The sequence below is a fragment of the Polyodon spathula genome, chromosome 27 (assembly GCF_017654505.1).
Source record: "Polyodon spathula isolate WHYD16114869_AA chromosome 27, ASM1765450v1, whole genome shotgun sequence".
Taxonomy (NCBI): domain Eukaryota; kingdom Metazoa; phylum Chordata; class Actinopteri; order Acipenseriformes; family Polyodontidae; genus Polyodon; species Polyodon spathula.
In genome coordinates, this window is record NC_054560.1 from 2,686,468 (window position 1) to 2,712,052 (window position 25,585).

General features: G+C 39.6%; 1 protein-coding gene across 3 annotated transcripts in view; it reads left to right on the forward strand.

The window, feature by feature from the left end:
• The window catches only part of palm1a (paralemmin 1a), a 43,008-nt gene extending 27,061 nt beyond the window's left edge, over positions 1-15,947 (forward strand). The window contains exons 4-9 of one of the 3 annotated variants that reach the window (XM_041230884.1): positions 931-1,061; positions 3,161-3,275; positions 3,615-3,636; positions 5,396-5,461; positions 7,643-7,774; positions 12,674-15,947. In XM_041230884.1, the coding sequence (XP_041086818.1) occupies positions 931-1,061; positions 3,161-3,275; positions 3,615-3,636; positions 5,396-5,461; positions 7,643-7,774; positions 12,674-13,227 (1,020 nt within the window). In that variant the 3' untranslated portion in view covers positions 13,228-15,947. The remainder of the gene's footprint in view (positions 1-930; positions 1,062-3,160; positions 3,276-3,614; positions 3,637-5,395; positions 5,462-7,642; positions 7,775-12,673) is intronic. The other 2 variants (XM_041230885.1, XM_041230886.1) reach the window with 2 other exon arrangements.
• Positions 15,948-25,585: the final 9,638 nt, after the last annotated feature.

Consider the following 25,585-nt stretch of genomic DNA (forward strand, 5'->3'; position numbering starts at 1 on the left):
TGAACGGCCTGTTTCAGAGAGAGAAGTGGCAATGAACAGTTTATTAATAATTGGGTAAGTGGTATTTAAAATGAGGAGTTAGTATCATAGTAAAGTATATTGAAATGACTGATTTGCAGTCTGTGGAATAACTTGTGTTTTCAAGATGCATGTAACATTGTTTTACATGCAGACCTCCATATATCCCCACAATCTGATACTGCCAATAACATCTGCTTAACAATGATTATGCAAAGTTTCATCTCAATTGTATAGGGTTTTTCTATATAAAGGGAAAAACATAGACATAGATCTGGATAAATGTCAGATAGACAGACACCCCAATGCAGTATATACCTCAATAACATCTGTTTAATAATGTTAATAGCAAGTTTCATCCCAGTTGGATATGCTGTTCTCCAGACATACAGAAGTATTGTGTCTACACTGTGATGCCAGCAGGGGGTTTAGTGCACTGGACAGGGTGGTGCTGCTGTTGTGTGGTCTTGAGGAGGAGTGGTGCTGGCAGGGGGCCTTGTCTAGCTGGCAGCTGCCCCACAGCTCCGCTTTGTAAATACCCTGTTATGTCAGGCGTGCATTAGCTAGTCAACTGCTGCTCGACCAAGTGGAAAGTTATCAACCACAGCCCTTCTGCTGTAGCCTTGGAGCGCAGGAGAAAAACAACCCAGTGTTCAAGAAGACAACATCAATACAAAGATTTTCAAAAAGTCTCAAATCTTAAGAAGTGCTAATCAATATAAAACTCTACCATAGTAGCAGCATAGCAAAGTGTAATAAAACACAGTGAAAGCATGGTAAAGCATAGGGAAGCGTTGTAAAGCACAGGAAGGTATGATAAAGCATACACATGGTCAAATGCATAGTATAACCATGGGGAAAATTACTTAAACTTTTATAAGACTTGAAAATCAATTTCCTTACTGCTCTCAGTCGAAGGCTCTGCGGGAGCGATGGCTGCTGGATGGAGCACCCTCTGCTGCCTCGGAGGAAGACGAAGCCATGAAGAAACAACTGCAAGAGGACGAGGCCAAGACCAAGGGACTGGAGGAGACCATTCAGCGGTAAGGGAGGGGCAGGACTAGGGAAGACCATTGTCAGGTGAATGGGGGGGAAGTGGGGAGATCATTCTCAGTTGAAACTGATGAAGGTAGAAGTGTTGGGATTAGAAAGATGATTAGCTGGTGAAAGTAAAGGACAGGGTAAGACCATTCAAGGGTGAGGGTCTGGAGAAAACTATTCATATATTTTGTTTAAAAATTCATCTGCGATGATGTATCGCTTTGGCCAAAAGTTTTACATCACCCAATAGAATGTTCCTTTATAAAGTCGAATGAAACCCGCTATCAAGTCAAATCATGTGACAATGTGACCCTTTCACCTCCTTCAACCCCACCTACTCCACATATATACATAGATAGAGTAGGTGAGGCTGGCAGAGTTGGAAAAGTCGCATAAGCACATGATTTGAATGGAATGAGGAAGGCTGTTCAGTGCTGGCACTTAGGATTCTCCAGACAAGCTCAAAGCAGCCCAATAAGCATTGAAGAAACACCCCAAAAGATTCAGGGACTATAAAAAGGCAAGTGGCATTTGAAGCATTTGAAGCCATTCAGTTTGATTAATTGTATGTAGTATAAGTCTAAGCCACTTTGAGCATGTAGATTTGTTGTCGCTGCTGCTGCCAGGGGCTCAGTGGGATGGCTCAGGGTTTTATAGTGTCTGAATACAGAAGCAATGAAGCAGACAGTCTGTACACCCAGGAGCCAAGCCCACAATTCTCCACATAATACAGCACCCTTACCCAAGCAAGATCGATGACCCTGCCTTCATTTGCATTTCACTGACATCAGACCATGGCACATTTCCTGGATTCTTCTTCCCCTGGGGTTGGCAGGGTTACAGGCAGCACATACACTAAGACTTCCCATTAAACTGAACCCCGGTGCTGGCAGCACTGACAGTGCCCTCTGGAGCAGGACTGATAGACGAAGTCTCGCTTGCACTGGCCTGCCCTGTGTTAAATTACTCTGCTGGGACCCCCATTCTTCCCCTATCTCTCAACTGCATCACAACGTAGAAAACATGAAAACATATTTGAATAAACTCCAAGAAAATTGACTGTGCAACCAATAATCAACAGCAATATACACACCCAATCCTTGCCACAAACTGGCACACTGTTCTATTTTTAATTGTGCCAAAATATGTTTCATCAGAATTATCAGTATTTTTTTCAAGTGAATAAATAATCCATTTAAATTATTGATTAGAATTCAATAAATCCTAATATTTTTAAAATGCGTTGTCTCGCACAGCTTAGCTTTACTCAATTAATGAATCAGTATTTATTTATTTATTATAAACAATTGGCCACTTCTAAATATTCCGTTAGGAATATTTAACTTGTAGCGATTTCGTTTTTTAACATAAAAGCTAAGCTCAAATGTAGGTTAAGACTGTCCCATGCAATAAAGAAAAAGCATTTGCAACTGAAACAGAAAAACCTGAGCTACAGAGAAATAAGAAACAGAGATAACCAAGTAAAATGAGTTTATTGTGATGCTCAGAAGAAATATAGATTTTGTTAACAGAAAACAACACAGTTAAGGTAATAAACGTATAAAAACAGAACAGATAAAAAAAAATACAATGGAAAACAAAACACAGAAAAAAGGCACAGAAGGGTAGCATCAGGCAACCACACTGTAAAATGAGATGCTGGGGCAACACATGCAAAGTGAAATGGATGGTAACAATAGAGAAATAAGGCCTGTACAAACAAAAACAAACATAAATGCAATATAACTCAAGAATATAACGTGTGCGACTGAACTAAAAAAAACACACGCACAGTCTAGAAGCCTAGTTGTCTGCAACACATTTCTACACCTTACTGGTACATAAGCAATGCTTCAGGTTAGGAGAACAGATAAGCAGACATAAAAAGCCAAAATAGTTCATAGTTCTTATATTAGTTAGTTAATAGACCAGATGTTTGTGGTACAAAAAAATGTTAGGAAAAACTAAATCGCTACAGATGAATCAATCTATTGTCCATACAAATAAATACATGTTTGAGACAAATGGTTGTAACATTTTCTGTGTTTGTGAAGTCGTGTGGAGCAGGCTGGTTGTAACGTTTTCTCTGTTTGTGAGGTAGTCTGGAGCAGGAGTTAGAGGAGCTTGAGACAGGTGTATCAGCCACTTCCACCAAAGAGAACCTGTCTGGGGCAGCAAACGAGGAGAGTGGGAAGACGGGAGACCACACTGAGAAAGTGAGGAGGAAATCTTTACCAGTGAACACTGTGTTACAGGCAGGCACACCCATAGGGAATTGAATAAGGAAGCGTTGTTTTCTCAAGGCGTTTCTTCAGTTCAGTTTTTACAATTGGTGGGTGGGGTTGACTTATGAATGAATAGGGATTATGTGTGCTGCTTGTTTTTAGATATTTTCTTCTGTTTATATGAAAAGCTTGTGATTCGTGTTATGTGATTTGAGATGCTGTGTGTGCTTTTGTGGGGGAATGAAACTGGGACAGATTGTTATAGCAAAATCCAACAAAAATTATATTCTAACAATTATAACGTTAGACTTTTTCTTCCTTTTCTTCTAGAGTCTTTCCAGCTCAGTCAAAGGTAAGTTTGTCAAAGATTTAGTAAACAAACTGTGTTTGATTAAATAGATCAGATAGACCAATGGTATACAATTATTCTATTATAAAACGTATTTAAAAAAGTTAATATGTTCATACAAAATTTGGTTTATATATATATATATATAATATATATATATATACTATATATATATTATATATATATATATATATGTCTTTTACACAGTAAAATCATTCATACATATATATCAAAAAAATTTACTGACAAAAAACACAATTTATTGGCCGATATTTACCCACTATTTGCCCCACTCAAATATAATGACTTTTGAAAATTAAAATTACTGTAAATCGGCATAGTTCGGGTGTCTGCAGCTTGCCATTTTTCACCATAATTTACCTAATTAAAAATTTTATTGAAATACACACAGATAATATTGAGAATGAGATGGTTGATAAAATCGAAGTTCTTATTGGGGTTCTAGAATTGAAATCTGTTTGGAATTCATTAGTGCAGGACACAGACAGTGAGCCCTGTTGCATGGTGCAGGTCTAACATGCTGTTTGTGTATGAAAGGCGAGATATTAATGCATGTTCTAAGTTTCAAGCTGATAAACGCCTTACAATATTCCAGATGATGGGCCCAATTCACAAATAACAGGTTTTTTTAAAGGACTGTTTTTTGTCCTTGATTGTACTTTGAAAAATGAGTTATGGACTTCTACAGTACCTTCTAAAAACAGCCCTTAATAAAACATTCCTAAAAACAAAGTCTTGTAAATGAGACCACTGTATAGAACTAAAATATCTTTAGCTCAACAGACAGTGACAATGTTGCTAAGAAATTTGAAGTTAGCACTGCTTTGATAGAAAAAAATTATTTTCAAGAAAGCAAATTTCGTGAAATTATTCCATAGCAGTGTTTTTTGATCCAGTATTTAGTCCATTCAAACACCACTCGTTATTCATTGTCAGTCAGCTGTAGTTTGTTATGTATGCAGCAGGTGGCACCAATGTATATACCTATCAGTACTGTATATGTTTGCTAACACAAGACAGTAGTGTCCGATCTGAATTACTGCAAGACCAGCTGCTGCTGCTCGTGATTTATTCACACAACCAGGCTGGCATTGTCTACCCACATGAATAGAGGGCAGTGCTATACCTGCCTACCCATTGTAAAGGGGTGTGGGGTCAAACCAACCCACAGAGAAACGTGACCCACAAAAAATGACTTTTTAGCAACTCCCTTATGTAAGACTTATTTGAAAATATAAATGCATACTTCTTTCTGCATTTCACAAGATCATTAAAAACTTTTTAACAAGTAGAATAAAAAGCAGTGTGTTGTTTTTTGATGTCCAGTAAAGAGCTCCCTCGATACTTCACCATCCCATAATTCACAAGGTTCTATATTTTACTGTATAAGGACCCTTCACTGGTTTCAGCTTTTCATAGTTTTTGTTATGTGTAAGTCAGATAGCAAAATAAAGGGAGTGCATTGTATTCATAAAGCATTTGTAAAGCTGTCAGTACATTAATGATCTATGATGCCTTTTTAAAATTCTAACAGCCTTAAAATAATAATAAATTAGACCACAATATATTTCAGCAATGTCTTTGCTCTGAAATACTCACCTGCACGCTTAGGTCTTCTAGAACCTCAAAATATCACCCATTTGCTTTACCCACGCTGGGTCACAAGCTCTTTCTGTCCCTCTCTCTCTTTCTCTTGCTCTCTCTCTGTCCCTCCTTCTTTCTCATCCTTGCCCATTCCTAGAGGTCAGAGTTCACAGCAGCCCTCGTCTGGACAAGTCCGGAGGGGACTCTGATCTGATGAGAGCAGGTGAGTCTCACTGTGTCAGTGGCTCTATAGTTCTGTTTGAGAAATCAAAGCAAAAATATTTAACTCCAGTTAAACCGAAAGCCAAAATGTGTCAAACAACATCTTTTTGTTACGTTTCATAAGGCCGCTCAGGCCATCAAAGCTCATCCTTTCCTCGGGCGTCATTTGACCATACTAAAGGTATCTACTTTGATACAACAGAATCTGGTTGTTTTTAAAATGGTCCCAATGTTTGGGATCCTACTAGACCATTCCATGCATGTAGAGCTTCATACTCTCAGTTCTGAAACTTTACTCAAAATCTATTTATCACGTCTCGCCATAATGTCTGTGCTAACCTTTGAAGCTAAGTTTGAGATAATTTCGTATCTCCATTTATCCGCTACATTAATGATCTAGCAGGAAGGGATGCAACAATACTGTTCTTTCAGCTTTTTAAGCTCTGGCATTTTTTGTCTTTCAATGTTTACATCCTTGAAACAGGGTCCCGATTTGGCTCTGATCATCTGATCATCAGGGCGTGCTTTTAAAACATTACCGAAACTCAGCTTAAAGAACAACAGCTTGCCCTTTAGTTATATCTACTATATATTTAAAAACAAAACAAAGGGTCTACCAAAAGTATCATTTTTGCTTTGAAAGTTGGAAAATCAGTACAAGATTATGCACAGCTATGGCCAAAAGTTTTGCATCACCTAGAATTTTAGGATTGAGACATAATTTAACTATATGAACATAATTCACGTCATGTAATCAAAGAAACTACAAAATGATATTGCAAGTCTATCAGCCATACCATAAAGCCATAATAGTAGTACAGTATTTCATGTTAGATTTTGAAATGTCGCATTTTTAAATTTTTGTCAGTTTAGTATATGGGAAGCTACAAAGCAGTATGTAATTCAATATGTTAACATAACATTATTCAGCAGGTTTCATTCGTCTTTATGAAGCAAAATTGGTTAATTCTATTGGGTGAAAAAGGTTTAGTCATAGCTGTACACACTCATGCTACCTCAGCTGAACTGTGATGTCCTGAAATCATCTCTCCAGTGCAATAGCCATGCCTTGTAGTCTTGTGCCATGACAGCCAGCAGATTCATGAATACTGAATCTCGATTGCAATGGAAGCGCCTGGGCCCTTCAGCTCTTTGATTATAGTGTAACGAGACAAATAACTTTTTTTGTTGACGTGACCTATGATGAGCAGTATGATACAATAATGAACGGGACTAACCCAAGGCTCTTCAAGAACCTCAATGGATCCATTCAGAACCAGCAATGATGTGCTTTATTTAGAGTTCAAGTATGTGAACTTCACAGAATACAACTTGAATAGATATAGCTTTATCACCGACCTGTCTCTGAGCAAGCCTGAGCAAGGAGGCGTTTCTACGGCCTGTTTAAATAAGCGCTAAGTGCGTGCAACAGTAAATTACTCCCTCCTGAAACAGTAATTTTTGCAATGGAAAAACTCAAACAAAATCTCTGTTTCGGGGGAAGGGGATTACAGCTGCAAACCCCAAGTGCACCCCTAGTGGTGATTTTGATACTGGCCTCATTAAAGAAATTCCTTAGTTTGTGTTTTTCAATGTCTCATCCCCAACCACCACAAACCACTAAATCAAACATTACTGCAAAACGTTGTGTTGTATTCCTTGTTAAATGTCTAATGCTCTATTTGTCTGTGTATCTGAAATAACCACCTGTCTCTTTTGTCTCCCTTGTTCATGTTTGCTGTGTTATATGTCATAGCCATTTCTGTGATTCACTTTAGTATTGTATGTGCAGTATGCTGTTCGTGCCTATTAGGTATGTGGGGTGAAGAACTTTTCAACTCACCCCCGCATTCCTATACTGGCAGTGTGCTGTTGCCATGACAGCATTGTGCTGTTGCCACAGCAGCATGTTTCTGTAAAGTAAGTTTGCTGATGTACTGGCCATTTATTCTATACGACTTACTGTTATATTAGCAGTTTTCTGTTGCTATACCAGAAGCTCTATGCCACTTATCCTTTCCATTTGAAGAATGGAAAAAAAGACCCATTTCAAAAAGATCACATATTGAATGATCGGTTGATCAGTTATCATTCCAACCCGACATGAAAGATTTCAATTGGAAAAGCATAACATTTGGCCAGGTATGGATGATAACAAGAGTCTCTTCTCATTGCTATCCAGCCATGTACTCGGTGGAGATAACCATTGAGAAGGACAGAGTGACTGGGGAAACGAAAGTGCTGTCTACTAACACCCTACTGCCCAAAAACCTCTCGCACCACGGGGTCAAAGTGTATGAGGATGACCTGAAAGGTGATTTTAATAAAAATTCTAATTAAAAAAAAACCCCAAAAAAACACTTTTCCGATGAGTGGAAAAATCCAAAAAGAACTGTATCTGACTTTAAAGATGGTATGATTTCTTATTCTGTTCCACATGCATTCCTGCTGATTGGAAGTATTCAAATTGAATTTTGAATCAGCCACTTCTTGTAGAATTTGACAAGAAATGCAAAGCATGACTAAAGCAGGGTGAGTAACAGACAACGTGGAGCTTCCTGCATTGAGATTGCACAAAATATCCCTTTAACACCTGGGGTGGAATATCGTAAAAAAAAAAAAGTTTTATCTCTTAAAGGGAAAGTCAGTCTGCATTTTCTGGACATTTGCAGAAAACATTTACAGCCAAAATATAAAGGGGAAGTTGTTATTCAGGTAGGACAAAGTAGAGGGAGAAAGATAATACACTTGTAGGTGTTACTGTTGACCTTTCTTTAACTCATAATCAATCTCAATGTGCAAATCAGAAAATGTAAGAAATTAAGTCAATGAAGTCAAATAAATGTTTCAGCTACTGCGTTCGTCTGTGTAACTGATTCACATCAGGGCAGGAGAGTTTTGTTCTGTAGTTTATGGTGTCTGAATTCACAGCCATGTTCCCACAAGCATGCCATAGCAAACAAGCCAGATGCTACATCAGCTGGACATGGCTTAATGGAGTCTCCAACACATACTGCTCTCCGGTAAGGCAGAATTAGACCGTCATAAATGGGTCACACACTACACTGTGTCTCTAAGTCCTGTGTATTTACATAGTAGTAGTACATTCATGTGCACTTACACATAATTACAATGTTATTATGCATAGTTACAATGTACTCAAAGTGTAAATTATATATAGAACCCTAATTCTACAACTCTAGAACTAACCCTAACCCCCGAACCCTAAATCTAAACTTAACCCTAACCATACAACTTTTCTGATACAATTGTGTACTTTCATATATTGTGCAAAAGATTTACACATTAAGTACATCGTAACTATGTAGCATAATAACTTTGTAATAATGTTTAAGTACACATGGACTATGTAACTACTATGTAAATACACAGCAATTAGAGACACTTAATATAAAGTGTTACCCCCAAATGTGTCACAGGATTAATCTCTCTGTATGGAAGATGTATTTAAATTGCATTAAATCTCTTCTGAACTCATTTTTGTCAAACAGATATTTGTGAGCACCTATAATAACTAAGTAAGAATGAACGTAACAAATAAACGAAGTGCTTCTTAAGTGATTTAATCATTATTAAACTACAGCTGAACAAAAGTAACATCTCTGCCCTCTGAAACATTCTCTGTAAAAAAGTAACGACCGGTTTGAGAGTTGCAAACCCTCCACAACTACGAAGAAACAGTGTTGAATGTAGAGATACAAAAAACAAACGTTTCGACTAGAAGTCTTTCTCAATGTCTTGGTCTGCTTTGGGCCTTGCCTTGTTTTCAAAACCAGGCCTCTTCGCAGAGCAATCGCAGCAGTGTGTAGAAAGCCACAAAGGACCTCGCAAGCGAGCGTGTAGAAATACTGCTTCAGACACAACAGAGAGCAACAGGAACTACGAGCTTGTATGAAGTGGCTGCCTGAATAGTTGGTCACCCAGCTACACAGACCCCAGCTCCCTTCTCAGCATGCTGCCTCACACAGGCTTCCTGAGAGAGACAGCCAGAAGGTTCTCTCTCCAAGGAGAAATGACACCCACTCACTGACGGGTGAGAGCTGCAGCCTCAGATGAGCTGAAGGGGGGGGGAGGGTGTTTGTGCAAGAAACGAAATATATAAATAAAGTAGCTTCTCTCATTTCAAACAGCATTATTGTTTTACCTTAAAGAGCTAATAGCTTCAAATGACATGTTCACACTTTGTACTGCCCTGTACCTTCTCATGAGATTCCTCAAATACGGTCTCCTCAGTTCAGAAGCTGCTCTCAATATCCATACTTCTAAACTTCTTCTTATGCCTGCTGGTACAATATAACAGTTCTGTCATAGACATTCCTAATTTGGTAACTCCTGGGACATGCTGCACTGACAGCTCTAAGTCCTGTATTTCCCTCATTCATCTACAGTGCTTCAGTGCTTCTGGTTTTTATGATGTGTCAACTCTTTTTTTTAACAAAAACAAAAAATACTTTTTTTAATTACAATAAAATGCCTTTCAGAATGTGTATTCTAATAGATTTTTTTAATTATTTTGGGACATGGGTTAGTTTATAAGTAGAGCTTCTGTTTTTTTGTTTGTTTGTTTGTTTTTTGTTTTATTAATTTCATTTTTCGGTGATTATTTTTAAATACTATATTGTTTTTTTTTTGTTTGTTTGTTTTTGTTTTTTTTGTTTGTTTTTTTGTTTGTTTGTTTTTTCCGGGGCTTTCGCTTTTTTATAGTGTCGTTGATATACTGTATAAAATGTTTGTTTTGGTTACTTTCATTTTTTCTGTCACAACATGTACAGTAACTCAACAGTACTGGCACACTTCGGTTCTCTCCTCTGCTGTCTTCCACAGCAAAATCCTTCTGGGGGTTTTGTGTGTGTAGACATTTTCTTTACATCTCACCACAATTCTGTTTGAATTCCACGAGCGTGTAAATACTATGAACTGTAATATAGCTTTAAATTTCGTGAAGAATAACATCTCGTTTTAAATTTCGCAAGCGTCTTACGACCCTCCAGTAGAAATATAGGAATTTGCTCAATATTTTGTTGTGTTCAGATGCTCTATTTATAATGTGGAAGACTATATATGAGACTGCTGTTTAGAATATATTTAAAATATGTCGCTGTACAAAATAGATATATTTGAGATATATTTTGAAATGCACATGTATTTAATAATATTTTTCCACATCAGGTGCTACATCCATCTTCCAAATATATGTGACATGCTGCTGTTTACAGAATATTGTACTGTATATCCGATCTGATAAAAAAAAAAAAAAAAATGATAAAAAATCTTATACAAATGTGGTCCTTTTTAATACTGTTTTATAATATCCCTGCTAATTTATCATAAGGCTAATATGATATATTGTAAAATATTTTTAAAAATTTTAACTACAACAAAATTGACTTTCCATAATATAAATTATACATTCAAAATACAAATATATGGATTTAAGATTATTACATATTTATAATCCATAGTTGAATATATTGGGGTTCATTTACAAAAGATACCGCATAATCGCAGTTAGTGTGCAGCACGCTCATAACTCTGTATTGTGTCGGTTGAGCGCTCATTTTCGGTCAATGTAAGCCACCTCGACCTTCACAATAAGCTACTGACCAAAAAATACACCTGGACTGCTGGGGATTTTGATATCATTGTGGTCACGGGTAAGTCTCTGACATTATCATGCACATTAAATTAACCAAATAGTGTGCACCTAAATGAATGCGTTCTCTGTCAGTAAACGGGACAGTAAATTTAGATGGATGGTGTGCGTTCAGCTCTCTGCTTAATGTGCATGTTACAGCTAGGTGCAGTGCCCTTTCCTAAATGAGGCCCACAGTTCCATATGTCTGTGTCTTCCCTATTCGGATCAGGAGTCTGGTAATACGCTTGCTGTGTTTAAAACACGATTCAGAATCAAGTTAATAATGGATTTGAAATGGCTTACGAGGTACTTCAATACAATAACAGCAACTCCGAAGACACTGTTTCCATGACTGGAATTCAGATTCGGAATGGAGCTGGATTGCATGTAGCATGAGTACATAGTAGGGCACAATTTAGAGACTTTATTTTATATGCATATAATATATAGTAGGTCCTAATATTGATGTGATTCAGGCACCTGGAATTTCTTTGTATCAAATAGTTTGATACTGTAGATGTACCTGTTGCATAGCCACGTGTAGCATGGTTTGGATGTTCTGAAGTGCTACAGATTGAGTGGGTCTTGTATAAAGGATGCTAACAGAACTCTTACATTTACAAAAGAATGCTGTATGTAATTAACATGTTCTTATGTGGGTAGCCTTTTAGATTCATCTGTTTTGGATACAGGCTAGCTAAATTATCAATATAATTAACTCTAAGTTAGCCGGTCACATCTTCTCGTTGGCATTAATGTTATCAGTAAGGGAAGGAATTGTATTACTTATATATAAGTATAATATAAGTGCTTGTTAATGTAGTGAGAGACACTGGCAATGGCTACATTGAGGGATCATGGGTGCTTCCCCTCACAGCTCTGCAATGCAAGCAAGGGAGAGAGAGAGAGAGAGAGAGAGAGAGAGAGAGAGAGAGAGAGAGAGAGAGAGAGAGAGAGAGAGAGAGAGAAACGAAACTGGGAACACTGGTGTCACATCCCTTTCCACTACTGTAAATTCAGAATTAGAGCTATCAGTATGGCAAAAATGAACAGGATAGTATAAAGCAGAATACAATTGGCTGACTGGTACTGTATTTAAGACCTAGGTAAGCAAATGAAGTGTTAGTATCGTGTATTAAAATGACTGATTTACAGTACGCAGAATAACTTAATGTAAAATTACCATACAGAGGCTGCCTACATATCCTTCTCTCTAGTACGTAGAGGTGTTGTGAGAGTGTTAGAGAGTATTATTACAAACCTCCACGATTTATTCTAACTTGAGAGGAGAGGAGAGAGAGAGAGAGAGAGAGAGAGAGAGAGAGAGAGAGAGAGAGAGAGAGAGAGAGAGAGAGAGAGAGAACACCAGAGTACCCCAATTACCTGATTAACTGGACTCCGTTTCAAATAGTTTCTTACTTTTCTCTTCAACTTCTGTAAAATAGCCCTGCAATAAAATCTGTGTTCAAATCGTATAAGAGCACTAAATAATCGCATGCACCCATTTGCAGCATTACACATTAAAACTGAATGTTGTTTCACATTGTCTCCCCCCAGTGGTTCACGCAGTGCGAACAGGGGATGGTGCCATAGAGAACGGGGTCCATCTCCTGAGTTCCACTGAAGTGGAGGAGCTGATCCACAAAGCGGACGAGGTCTCAATGAGCGACACCCTTACGAGCAAGGATGGAGAGGGTACCCCCAAGTCCACCACACAGACCCCCAAGAAGGAAATCACTGGCATTGAAGCCAAGCCTGCAGCCAGCCCCCAAGCCACCGGCAATCCCAGCTCTGATGCCAGCCTGGAGCACCCGGTCACTATGGTTTTCATGGGCTACCAGAATGTGGAAGATGAGGCAGAGACCAGCAAAGTGCTGGGGCTTGAAGGCACGGTGAAGGCAGAGTTGGTGGTGATTGAAGATGGGAATGGGAAAGGGGGTGCAGGGGAGGGGAAGGAGGGGCAGGAAGAGCAGCAGCAAGCTCCACCCAACGGGAGCACCGCAGAACCTCCCAAGAATCAGGAAGGAGGGGAGAAGGGTGAGGCCGAACCCGGAGCTGGAGAGGTCAATACCAAGGAGAAACAGCCTTGCAAGTGCTGCGCAGTCATGTGAACCTGCCCTTACCGGACTGGACTTTTGAGGAAAACAAACAAACAAACAAATACATTCTGTTTCTTTTGAGAGACTGCCCCCCCTTTTTTGCACCTGAAGTACTACTACCATGAAACAGTGTTTTAAGGGCTTACAGAATACCTTATATAAGTTAATATGCACAGTTGACACTGTTTTTTATGGAGTGTCGAGAACAGAGCATTTTTCCCATCGATAAGACGATAAAATAATAGACAGGATCAACTGTACATATTAAGCTATTATAAATCATATTTAAATCTGTCTTTGGAAGTTTTGTCAGTTTGTGGTCTAGTGTGCACAAGACGACATACAAGGCAAAATAAAATGTACTGGAATGTTCCGAAATCCTGTCTGAAAGTGGCTATATGATTTATAATACAGTTTACAACAAAGACAATACTGGGTTGCATGTGATATAGTGCAGTCACAGGAGGGGTCAACAAGGATGTGGGTCTAAACAGTGTTGGGGCATAACACACTGCATATAATCCATTACTGTAATCGGATTACATTTTTCAGTAACTTGTAACGGGAATGGTTTCTTTTCCAGACCGGTAACATTTGTTGTGAAAAAAATAACATGATTATGCTTTTTATTGATCCCTTGCCTTTGAGATCAGGGGTTTTGACTAGGAAACCATTAGCTGCAGCTAATGCATAACACAAAAACCAGAAAGAGCTTCAACAGTGCAAGTCAAAACTTACCCGTCACACGAACACGCTTTTTATATCATCTTGCTAGAAAATGGTGTCAGAGAGAGCAACTAGTGGGTTCAATGGCAGGATCTCTGTAAACTGCAAACTGCCTATTAGTAGGTGTAACTAGTGATAAGTTACTACAATTAGTTGCAGTTTTGTTCAAGTAAATTGTAACCATAATGGATTACTTTTTAAAGGTAACTCCCCCAACACTAGCTACAGAGCCAATGACTGACAAGGCGATTTGTTTGCAGAAAGGGGTCCGGTTTCATTGCCAGTGGACTATAACCCAGGCTGAATAAAAACACCAAAACAATCATAACTACGCTGAAAAAAGGAATAGCTGCAATTCCATAAAGTGATGTGTTTGTTGTAAACACTACAGCTTCTTTCTGTAAGCCTTTAAGGGTTGTAGGGGAGTATCCAGCCTCCTCTCTTCCCTTGTCTTTCTGTTTTTGTCTCTCATATGAACCCAGTGCAGATGCCCTGGGTGCTCTGTGTTAAAGAGCAACTTGGTAGGGGGCAGAAATACCAGATCAATGTATTCTTCTTGTTTAGAAACACTTTGGATATATTTTTCTTTGCCAGTCACCACATCCCAGTGACTTTGTAAAACTCAGATGGTAAAAGCACCCCTGTATAGCTGATTATTAACCTGCCCCCCCCCCCCCTGCAACAGACTGCCCCCACTGGATGTAACCCTAAACCCCACTGGATGTAACTCTTACTGGTGCAGGGGTACAAGGCAATGTTTAAACTCTGAATACCAGCTGTACTTAAAGACGAGATACCTTCCAGAAGCCTTTCACGGCTCAGGGTGCTTTTACCAAAAGTCACCAAGATGTGGTGACTTAAACAGAAAAGGATATACAAAGTCATTCTAAAAAAGAAGAGACGTGCATTAAGATAGCTGATTTTTCAGACTCATTAATCCCGCTAGTGTTTCCCCCCTACCTGGGTTTTTGATCCTCTTATTTGCGTCGCTTAATACAACACACAACACAATGGTAAGAGGTCTGTGCATGAGTAAGGTTCGGAGTTTGAGTCACTATTAAAGGGATCTCCAGTTTAATATCCTATTTTGTTGTGTCTGACTCTCTATTGTAGCTTTGATCATCATTTTCTCCTTAGCCATTCCGGATAAAAAGTGTTGAATAGGCTTCAGCAGACAGCGCAACACTAATATGCTTCATTGTTTCCCGACAATCAGCATTGTGGAGTCTTTTCAGAAGCAATGTTAGTGCAACTGAGACTACAATGGAGACTCATGCAGAACGCACATAGTTTACACTATGGGTTTCCATGGAGTCCTGCAGTTATTCCACAAATAAGGATAACTCGGACAAGCCCCCAAAGGTGTCGAGTATTACGGCTGTCCTCGTTAATGGAGTATTCTGTTGATGTAACAAGCACAATGTAGAGAAAAGAAAGTATGTTTAATCACAAATTGAAAAGATAAATTCGGAGAGTGACTTTCCTTCGATCGAGCTCTACATCTGCTTGGATTTGAAGGACTGCAAGATTTCCAAACGAGATCCTGTAACTCTGTAGTGTTGAACACAACCAATGTTATTCCACTCTGACTCAAAACGCATTGTATAAAATAGGGCACTAAACAGGTAAGCGATATGCTAAAACGTTTTCAATTGACACACCTTGGGAGAGTGAGTTTCAGATCATCTTTAAAGCTGTGGGAAGTTTGGCCCCTAAAAGTCAAGTGAAGATAATTCCAGCTCTATATTTATTCCAGAGAGGTCCTGTCTGTGTTCAAGGGTGGAGGAGTCAATGTGATAGTGTGTATTTCAATGGTATTGTTGGTCTCCTATTATTGAAAGATTCCCAAAGAGAAAGCAGGGAGTCTATTGTTGAACAGTGTGAATCAATCACACGATATGAGCACTGTTGTTTTCTTCTATCTTTGTTCTTTCATTTCGAAGGCTGCGTCTGAAAAGTGTCCTCTTGTCATGACTTTACCAATTAAAATCCTGTTTTTTGTTTCATCCTTGCTGCGCTGGTCATTGTGATGTGCGTGCGTGTGTGTGTGTGTGTGAGAGAGAGAGAGAGAGAGAGAGAGAGAGAGAGAGAGAGAGAGAGAGAGAGAGAGAGAGAGAGAGAGAGAGAGAGAAACGAAACTGGGAACACTGGTGTCACATCCCTTTCCACTACTGTAAATTCAGAATTAGAGCTATCAGTATGGCAAAAATGAACAGGATAGTATAAAGTAGAATACAATTGGCTGACTGGTACTGTATTTAAGACCTAGGCAAGCAAATGAAGTGTTAGTATCATGTGTATTAAAATGACTGATTTACAGTATGCAGAATAACTATGTAAAAAGAGGGACAGATGTGCAGAAAGAGACACATAAATGCACCTCCACAATCTCTCCTAATAACTTCTGCTAAATAATGTTATTACCAAGTTTGATCGCAGTGTAATAAGCATTTTGCATTATATGCAAAAAAGTAAGCATGACATACAAATGTAGAGACAAGCATACATTTTATACTTATAGGTTATAGAACTTCCACATGCATTTGTTTCCTGTGTGCAGTTGGGGCCTTTTTGCCCGTAACACAGGAAGCAAGTCAATTTATAGGGCCCTATTTAGAAACAAGGGCAAAGTCACATGCCTCGCAGCGCCAGGATCCTAGGTTCGATTCCAGCCTAGTGGTCTGTCTGTGTGGAGTTTGCATGTTCTCCCCATGTTCGCGTGGGTACTCTGGTTTCCTCCCACAGTCCAAAGACATGCCGTTCAGGTTGACTGGTCACTCTAAATTGACCTGTGTGTGTCTGTGTGTGTGGTGTCCTGCGATGGACTGGCGTCCCCCCGTCCAGGGTGTAGTCCTCCCTCGTGCCCTGTGTCTGCCGGGTTAGGCCTTGGCTCACCACGAACCTGTAAAGGATTAAGTGGCTAATGATAATGGATGGATGGATGGATGGATGGCAAAGTCACATTTTTGAAAGGAGTAAAACTCTCTTAACAGTGCGCAACTAGCAAGAAGCAGCTCAGTTGCTGCCAGTAGCAGGTACATTATGGTTCTGTGAAATTCCTTGCTAGTTTTATACTGTTGAAATTGCTTTCGTACATTTTGACTTTGCCCTTTCCCGGAGGAAACAGAGAAGTGCACATGGAAATCCACACAACAATTAAAGGAGCAGGAGGATAAGCAGGTAAGGCATACTATATATATATATATATATTAAGATGTGTGTCCTGGTACCTAATGCCGCAGCTTCATCTGCTACTGGGACTGACTTGAAATTTGAAATCAGACTTATTCAGTTCCATCAGCAGCGGAACAAGATCAAATCCATTTCAAATGGGACTCAGTCAGCCCCAGTTAGGATTGCAGGCTGGTAGAACGCCATCTCTCCACTCTGATGAGGGAAGCAGATTTTAAATCTCAGAGTGCAGAAAACAAATAGGCAGAATATGAGGGCTGTGGATTTATTAGACTGCCGGGGAAATGTTGGAAGTGGTTAATTAATTTATTAAGTTAAATGGTACATACAGGTGCTCTTTGATCTTGTGTAATGCCTGGCTGCAGATCAGATTGTATGCTGCAGATGGAACTGGCTGCAGTCCCAGTTTGATAATGGGAACAAGATGAGATTGAGTTTTAGTGACTGGTTTCATGGTGCAGATGGAAAGGTGGTAAGACTATCAATCCCTCACAAAGACCCAGCTCAACAAAGCACAGGATTTTCTTTGTCCGAGTTGCTGAATGTCAGCAGCATTCCAGTGACATTCCCCTGTGGTCAGCACACATGTGGAGTCTGTCTGAAAACACAGCCCGTCACACCACCCCAGCATTCTCTGCCCGTCTGTCTGTCCGGGAACCCATTGGGTTCACTAATACCTACTAGAATGGGTCCGTTTCAACTAAGGGGTGGAGGAATCAGAGAGAGAGAGAGAGAGGGGTGGCTTAGGTTTACAGATCGAAAAAAATCAAGTTTTTAAAAGTCAGTTTGTTGTTGGGTAGGTAGGTAAGCCCTGACATTGGACTACTGCAAAATGAGGATTTTATTCAATTAATTACCAGTAACTTCGAAAAGGTTAGTGTACGTGTTTTTCCTATGCTATGTATGTTTGTGTTGGTTTTTGTAGGAATCATCTTATTAACATAACTCAAGCATGTATCCCTGCACCCTGAAGTTTAAAGTGAAGTTTTAAAACTATCTGTTTTTTTAATCGAGAATTACGGATGTAGGTTCAGTGTGGATGCCACTAGCCAACTGTATAAAAATCAGATTCTGGAGAGAGTGGTGGATGAAAAGGTTTGCTGGTCCGTTGGGGTCCTTCCAGAGCTGTCTGAATGGGGTTCTGCATCAGTAAGCATCAAAGGGCTCTCTGGCTACCTGTTGCACCTGTTGGCTACCTGTTGCACCTGTTGTTTTCTGTTGCAAGCTGTGAATCCTGCCCTGTTAAAGCTGAGCACACTGTGGCCCTGGACAGAGTCCAATCAAATTGGCTCTGATTACTGTCAGTGAAAGCATTGAAGAGCAAAAGTTGAACGTAGCTGTGCTTTCAAGCCAGTAAGGGGCTATACCTATAACCTGAAACAATCACAAGTGAATTCTGAGGGAAAACTATAAGAAATGTATCACAGAAAACACTTAAGGCCAAAACGTTTTGTCAACTTAACTTGGGCCCCATTTCGTACTCTAGTAACATTTCACTTTTACAAAACGAAGCACCTTGTGCTGAAGAGATCTGAAATTATAATGTCTGTTTGTTTCTTGTAAAATTAACTAAATAAGTTTGGTACATATCAGCTAATACATGTTAGATACTATGTATTGCCACCTGTGGCAGGGGTAAGGCCCTGCACTTTTAAATAACGTGTTTTTGTTTGGTTTATAAATAAAATTGTTTTGTGCTATATAGGGCAGGGCTGGAGGTTAGAATTCTCGCCATCCCTAATTCAAAGCCATGTCAGGAATGTGGCCAGGCGTTAATTGACCTATTGATGATCAATTATCCCTGGTCACATGCCTTTAAAAAGGAGCTGGAAAGACAGCCTGTTGTTCTTCTTCATCCCCCCCAGCGTGAAGCACATGACTGTGTGAATAGCCAGGGTGAGTGAACCAAAACCAAGGACACCAGGATCTTTGGGATCTAGCAGAGGGATTCATTTAGGGGATTTTAAACCCACAAAAGTATATTTAAATTGTGTCAGGGATACGGTTCTTGGAGCAAGCTCTCCCCTTTAATGGGAGACAGCTTCGGTCCGATAAAGGAACACTGAAAAAGTCATAGGAAAAGCTGTGGTAAACTTGTATAAAGGTTGGACGTTACCTTACTAAGTGACCTCGTGTGCACAGCAGCTCTTACCTTCCTGACGCTGTCAACTCCCAGACAGTAACACCCTCCAATCGGTGCTCTGTTTTACAGAGAACGAATATTCAAATTATAAATTGGATCAACAGAACTGCTGAGGCTAATTGTAAATCTCATAAAAGCCAAAGCTAACACAATCAAGTCCATTAGCTGCTGACAAGGATATGAAGAGGCAGCAGCCCTCTTTGTCTTTCTCCAGGGCCGATGGAGCTGGCTGTACTGTGTGTTTCCCTTGACCCCCAGAGAGGGCCTGCAGACTGGGAGATTGGTTGGCGCTGACTCCCCTCACCCACATAGAGCCAGGGGAACTGAGCATGTGCAAGTACACCCCTCCCTGGCAGGTACTGTGCAAGAGCATGCAGCACGAACTCAAGGTAAAAATAAGGGCGTGAAGGCGTTGCAACCACAGTTTTAATATCTTACCTCACTTATCACCGGTTCCCCTTTTCTTGTGTGGTATATGTAGATGCTTCAAAGACAATGGGGCTGCAAAGAGGTCTACTGCTAGAGAAAGCAATCAGATACCAGGAAGAAACCTTTTTTGATTATTATTTTGTATCATTGTGCTTGATCTGTCAGCCTCCAATGAAAGAATCACCATATCAGCAACACAAGACAATGGGGGCTCGGGATAGACCTGATCATTTATTTTAAACCTTTAAAAATACTCTTCTACAACAGTGAGGCTGCCTTGTATTCAGTGTTGTGTATATTGATTGTCCCAATCCTCTGTATTCAGTGTTGTGTATATTGATTGTCCCAATCCTCTGTATTCAGTGTTGTGTATATTGATTGTCCCAATCCTCTGTATTCAGTGTTGTGTATATTGATTGTCCCAAGCCTCTGTATTCAGTGTTGTGTGTGCCCCAAGCCTCTGTATTCAGTGTTGTATTGATTGTCCCAAGCCTCTGTATTCAGTGTTGTGTATATTGATTGTCCCAAGCCTCTGTATTCAGTGTTGTGTATATTGATTGTCCCAATCCTCTGTATTCAGTGTTGTGTATATTGATTGTCCCAATCCTCTGTATTCAGTGTTGTGTATATTGATTGTCCCAAGCCTCTGTATTCAGTGTTGTGTTTATTGATTGTCCCAATCCTCTGTATTCAGTGTTGTGTATATTGATTGTCCCAATCCTCTGTATTCAGTGTTGTGTTTATTGATTGTCCCAATCCTCTGTATTCAGTGTTGTGTATATTGATTGTCCCAAGCCTCTGTATTCAGTGTTGTTGTGTATATTGATTGTCCCAATCCTCTGTATTCAGTGTTGTGTATATTGATTGTCCCAATCCTCTGTATTCAGTGTTGTGTATATTGATTGTCCCAATCCTCTGTATTCAGTGTTGTGTATATTGATTGTCCCAATCCTCTGTATTCAGTGTTGTGTATATTGATTGTCCCAATCCTCTGTATTCAGTGTTGTGTATATTGATTGTCCCAATCCTCTGTATTCAGTGTTGTGTATATTGATTGTCCCAATCCTCTGTATTCAGTGTTGTGTATATTGATTGTCCCAATCCTCTGTATTCAGTGTTGTGTATATTGATTGTCCCAATCCTCTGTATTCAGTGTTGTGTATATTGATTGTCCCAATCCTCTGTATTCAGTGTTGTGTTTATTGATTGTCCCAATCCTCTGTATTCAGTGTTGTGTATATTGATTGTCCCAATCCTCTGTATTCAGTGTTGTGTTTATTGATTGTCCCAATCCTCTGTATTCAGTGTTGTGTATATTGATTGTCCCAAGCCTCTGTATTCAGTGTTGTGTATTGCCCCAAGCCTCTGATTGTCCCAAGCCTCTGTATTCAGTGTTGTGTATATTGATTGTCCCAAGCCTCTGTATTCAGTGTTGTGTATATTGATTGTCCCAAGCCTCTGTATTCAGTGTTGTGTATATTGATTGTCCCAAGCCTCTGTATTCAGTGTTGTGTATTGATTGTCCCAAGCCTCTGTATTCAGTGTTGTGTATATTGATTGTCCCAATCCTCTGTATTCAGTGTTGTGTATATTGATTGTCCCAATCCTCTGTATTCAGTGTTGTGTATATTGATTGTCCCAATCCTCTGTATTCAGTGTTGTGTATATTGATTGTCCCAATCCTCTGTATTCAGTGTTGTGTATATTGATTGTCCCAATCCTCTGTATTCAGTGTTGTGTATATTGATTGTCCCAATCCTCTGTATTCAGTGTTGTGTATATTGATTGTCCCAATCCTCTGTATTCAGTGTTGTGTATATTGATTGTCCCAATCCTCTGTATTCAGTGTTGTGTATATTGATTGTCCCAATCCTCTGTATTCAGTGTTGTGTGTATATTGATTGTCCCAATCCTCTGTATTCAGTGTTGTGTGTATATTGATTGTCCCAATCCTCTGTATTCAGTGTTGTGTATATTGATTGTCCCAATCCTCTGTATTCAGTGTTGTGTATATTGATTGTCCCAATCCTCTGTATTCAGTGTTGTGTATATTGATTGTCCCAAGCCTCTGTATTCAGTGTTGTGTATATTGATTGTCCCAAGCCTCTGTATTCAGTGTTGTGTATAGTGTTTGATTGTCCCAAGTCTCTGTATTCAGTGTTGTGTATATTGATTGTCCCAAGCCTCTGTATTCAGTGTTGTGTATATTGATTGTCCCAATCCTCTGTATTCAGTGTTGTGTATATTGATTGTCCCAAGCCTCTGTATTCAGTGTTGTGTATATTGATTGTCCCAAGCCTCTGTATTCAGTGTTGTGTATATTGATTGTCCCAAGCCTCTGTATTCTGTGATTTCCCAAGCCTCTGTATTCAGTGTTGTGTATATTGATTGTCCCAATCCTCTGTATTCAGTGTTGTGTATATTGATTGTCCCAATCCTCTGTATTCAGTGTTGTGTATATTGATTGTCCCAATCCTCTGTATTCAGTGTTGTGTGTATATTGATTGTCCCAATCCTCTGTATTCAGTGTTGTGATTGTCCCAAGCCTCTGTATTGTATATTGATTGTCCCAAGCCTCTGTATTCAGTGTTGTGTATATTGATTGTCCCAAGCCTCTGTATTCAGTGTTGTGTATATTGATTGTCCCAATCCTCTGTATTCAGTGTTGTGTATATTGATTGTCCCAAGCCTCTGTATTCAGTGTTGTGTATATTGATTGTCCCAATCCTCTGTATTCAGTGTTGTGTATATTGATTGTCCCAAGCCTCTGTATTCAGTGTTGTGTATATTGATTGTCCCAAGCCTCTGTATTCAGTGTTGTGTATATTGATTGTCCCAAGCCTCTGTATTCAGTGTTGTGTATATTGATTGTCCCAAGCCTCTGTATTCAGTGTTGTGTATATTGATTGTCCCAATCCTCTGTATTCAGTGTTGTGTATATTGATTGTCCCAAGCCTCTGTATTCAGTGTTGTGTATATTGATTGTCCCAAGCCTCTGTATTCAGTGTTGTGTATATTGATTGTCCCAATCCTCTGTATTCAGTGTTGTGTATATTGATTGTCCCAAGCCTCTGTATTCAGTGTTGTGTATATTGATTGTCCCAAGCCTCTGTATTCAGTGTTGTGTATATTGATTGTCCCAAGCCTCTGTATTCAGTGTTGTGTATATTGATTGTCCCAATCCTCTGTATTCAGTGTTGTGTATATTGATTGCCTCTGTATTCAAGCCTCTGTATTCAGTGTTGTGTATATTGATTGTCCCAATCCTCTGTATTCAGTGTTGTGTATATTGATTGTCCCAATCCTCTGTATTCAGTGTTGTGTATATTGATTGTCCCAAGCCTCTGCAGCAGTTTTCTTTCCATATCAGACACAAGTCTTAGGACTTAGGTGACCAATCAGTAGTGTTTGCTGGAACATTTGCCATTCCTTAAAATTGTTCCTGGATTTTTTCCAACTATCCTGCTCCTTACCTCTACATTTTTGTTTGGGCTAGGACTTATTCACTTTCTAAATCATTATCTTATTTATTACAGAATAATTGCAGCTTAACTGTCTTTCACTAACCTCCTGTGGCCAGATGGCTTGGTGTTGACGTCACAGACCAGGATGAGACCAATCAGTACTGCAGTTTAAAGCTTTGGTGCACATTTATTTAATAAAAGATTTAAACAAAACACAAAACAAAAACTTTCCATGAACCAAAAAAGACTTGATGGCCAAAAACAAACAGACAAACACAGCGAACAAGTATAACATAAACATAACATAAATAGACCCAAACTTTACACATGGGCAAAAAATCTGAAACGAAAACTTAACCAACAAGGTTGCCAACTTCTCTTAAAGCCAAATTTATTAAATGCAAAACTGAGACACACAAAAAAAACTTTAATTGAAAGACCTTGAATTATATTACCTGATAATTTAGTTTTGTAAAATAGTTTTTTGTTTTTTCCTTTTGGAAAATAGCAGGTTATTAAAGTCTGGGTTTAAACTCTGAAAATCCAATAGTTTCTTATACATTGTGCATTTAGAATGCAGTGTCTATAGTCATTGATTCATTGCATCTGCTCAGTGAATGGGTTCCCTCGCAGTCAGTAGTGTGTTAATAGCAGGGACATTTCAATTTCTCTCTCTCTCTCTCTCTCTCTCTCTGTGGGTGTGTGGCCCTTTGGTCTGCCTGATATACTCTGAACTTTGTCTGCAAAGCATACAAACCTCAAAGGTCTCCGAGAGACACAGAGAAAGACAGTGTTTCTCAGTAGGTGTGTTAGTCTTTATCATAGGGCAGGTGCTATCGAGACTGTACCAAAGACAGTGGCAAAGAGACAAGTGGTAAGTGCAAATACATTTTCTGTGTGCTCTAATGAACAAATCTGTATTAATCCTGCTTTCCATCTGGGCTGTGATTTATTCACCTGCTTATCAGCAATGCGACTAACATGCAATTCGTTTGTGACACTATCATGGCATTAGTACAGTATAAAGATATGAAACCATGGGCAGAATGGTACCACAGTGTCAGCTTTACTTTATTGATGTGGCGACCATTATACAAGTTTAATAAACAGTGTATTATAATAAACACAGCGAAAGCATGAGAGAGCTATGGTAAAGCATGTTAAAAAAACCATGGGAAACTACAGTACTATAGTAATGCATAGGGTTACCATGAGGAAACTGCAACATGACTGTGCAGATTTACCTTGGTAAACTATTAAAGGGAATGATCACGCAATGGTTTGAGGTAATACACACTGCAGTGCTATCCATAGCAGCAGACAGGGTGCTAATCTATCAGGACCACTGGACTGTGCTGTGTAATACAGCCACCACTGTACTGTGCTGTGTAATACAGTTACCACTGTACTGTGCTGTGTAATACAGTCACCACTGTACTGTGCTGTGTAATACAGTCACCACTGTACTGTGCTGTGTAATACAGTCACCACTGTACTGTGCTGTGTAATACAGTCACACACTGTGCTGTGTAATACAGTCACCACTGTACTGTGCTGTGTAATACATACACTGTGCTGTGTAATACAGTCACCACTGTACTGTGCTGTGTAATACAGTCACCACTGTACTGTGCTGTGTAATACAGTCACCACTGTACTGTGCTGTGTAATACAGTCACCACTGTGCTGTGCTGTGTAATACAGTCACCACTGTACTGTGCTGTGTAATACAGTCACCACTGTGCTGTGCTGTGTAATACAGTCACCACTGTACTGTGCTGTGTAATACAGTCACCACTGTACTGTGCTGTGTAATACAGTCACCACTGTACTGTGCTGTGTAATACAGTCACCACTGTACTGTGCTGTGTAATACAGTCACCACTGTACTGTGCTGTGTAATACAGTCACCACTGTACTGTGCTGTGTAATACAGTCACCACTGTACTGTGCTGTGTAATACAGTCACCACTGTACTGTGCTGTGTAATACAGTCACCACTGTACTGTGCTGTGTAATACAGTCACCACTGTACTGTGCTGTGTAATACAGTCACCACTGTACTGTGCTGTGTAATACAGTCACCACTGTACTGTGCTGTGTAATACAGTCACCACTGTACTGTGCTGTGTAATACAGTCACCACTGTACTGTGCTGTGTAATACAGTCACCACTGTACTGTGCTGTGTAATACAGTCACCACTGTACTGTGCTGTGTAATACAGTCACCACTGTACTGTGCTGTGTAATACAGTCACCACTGTACTGTGCTGTGTAATACAGCCACCACTGTACTGTGCTGTGTAATACAGCCACCACTGTACTGTGCTGTGTAATACAGTCACCACTGTACTGTGCTGTGTAATACAGTCACCACTGTACTGTGCTGTGTAATACAGTCACCACTGTACTGTG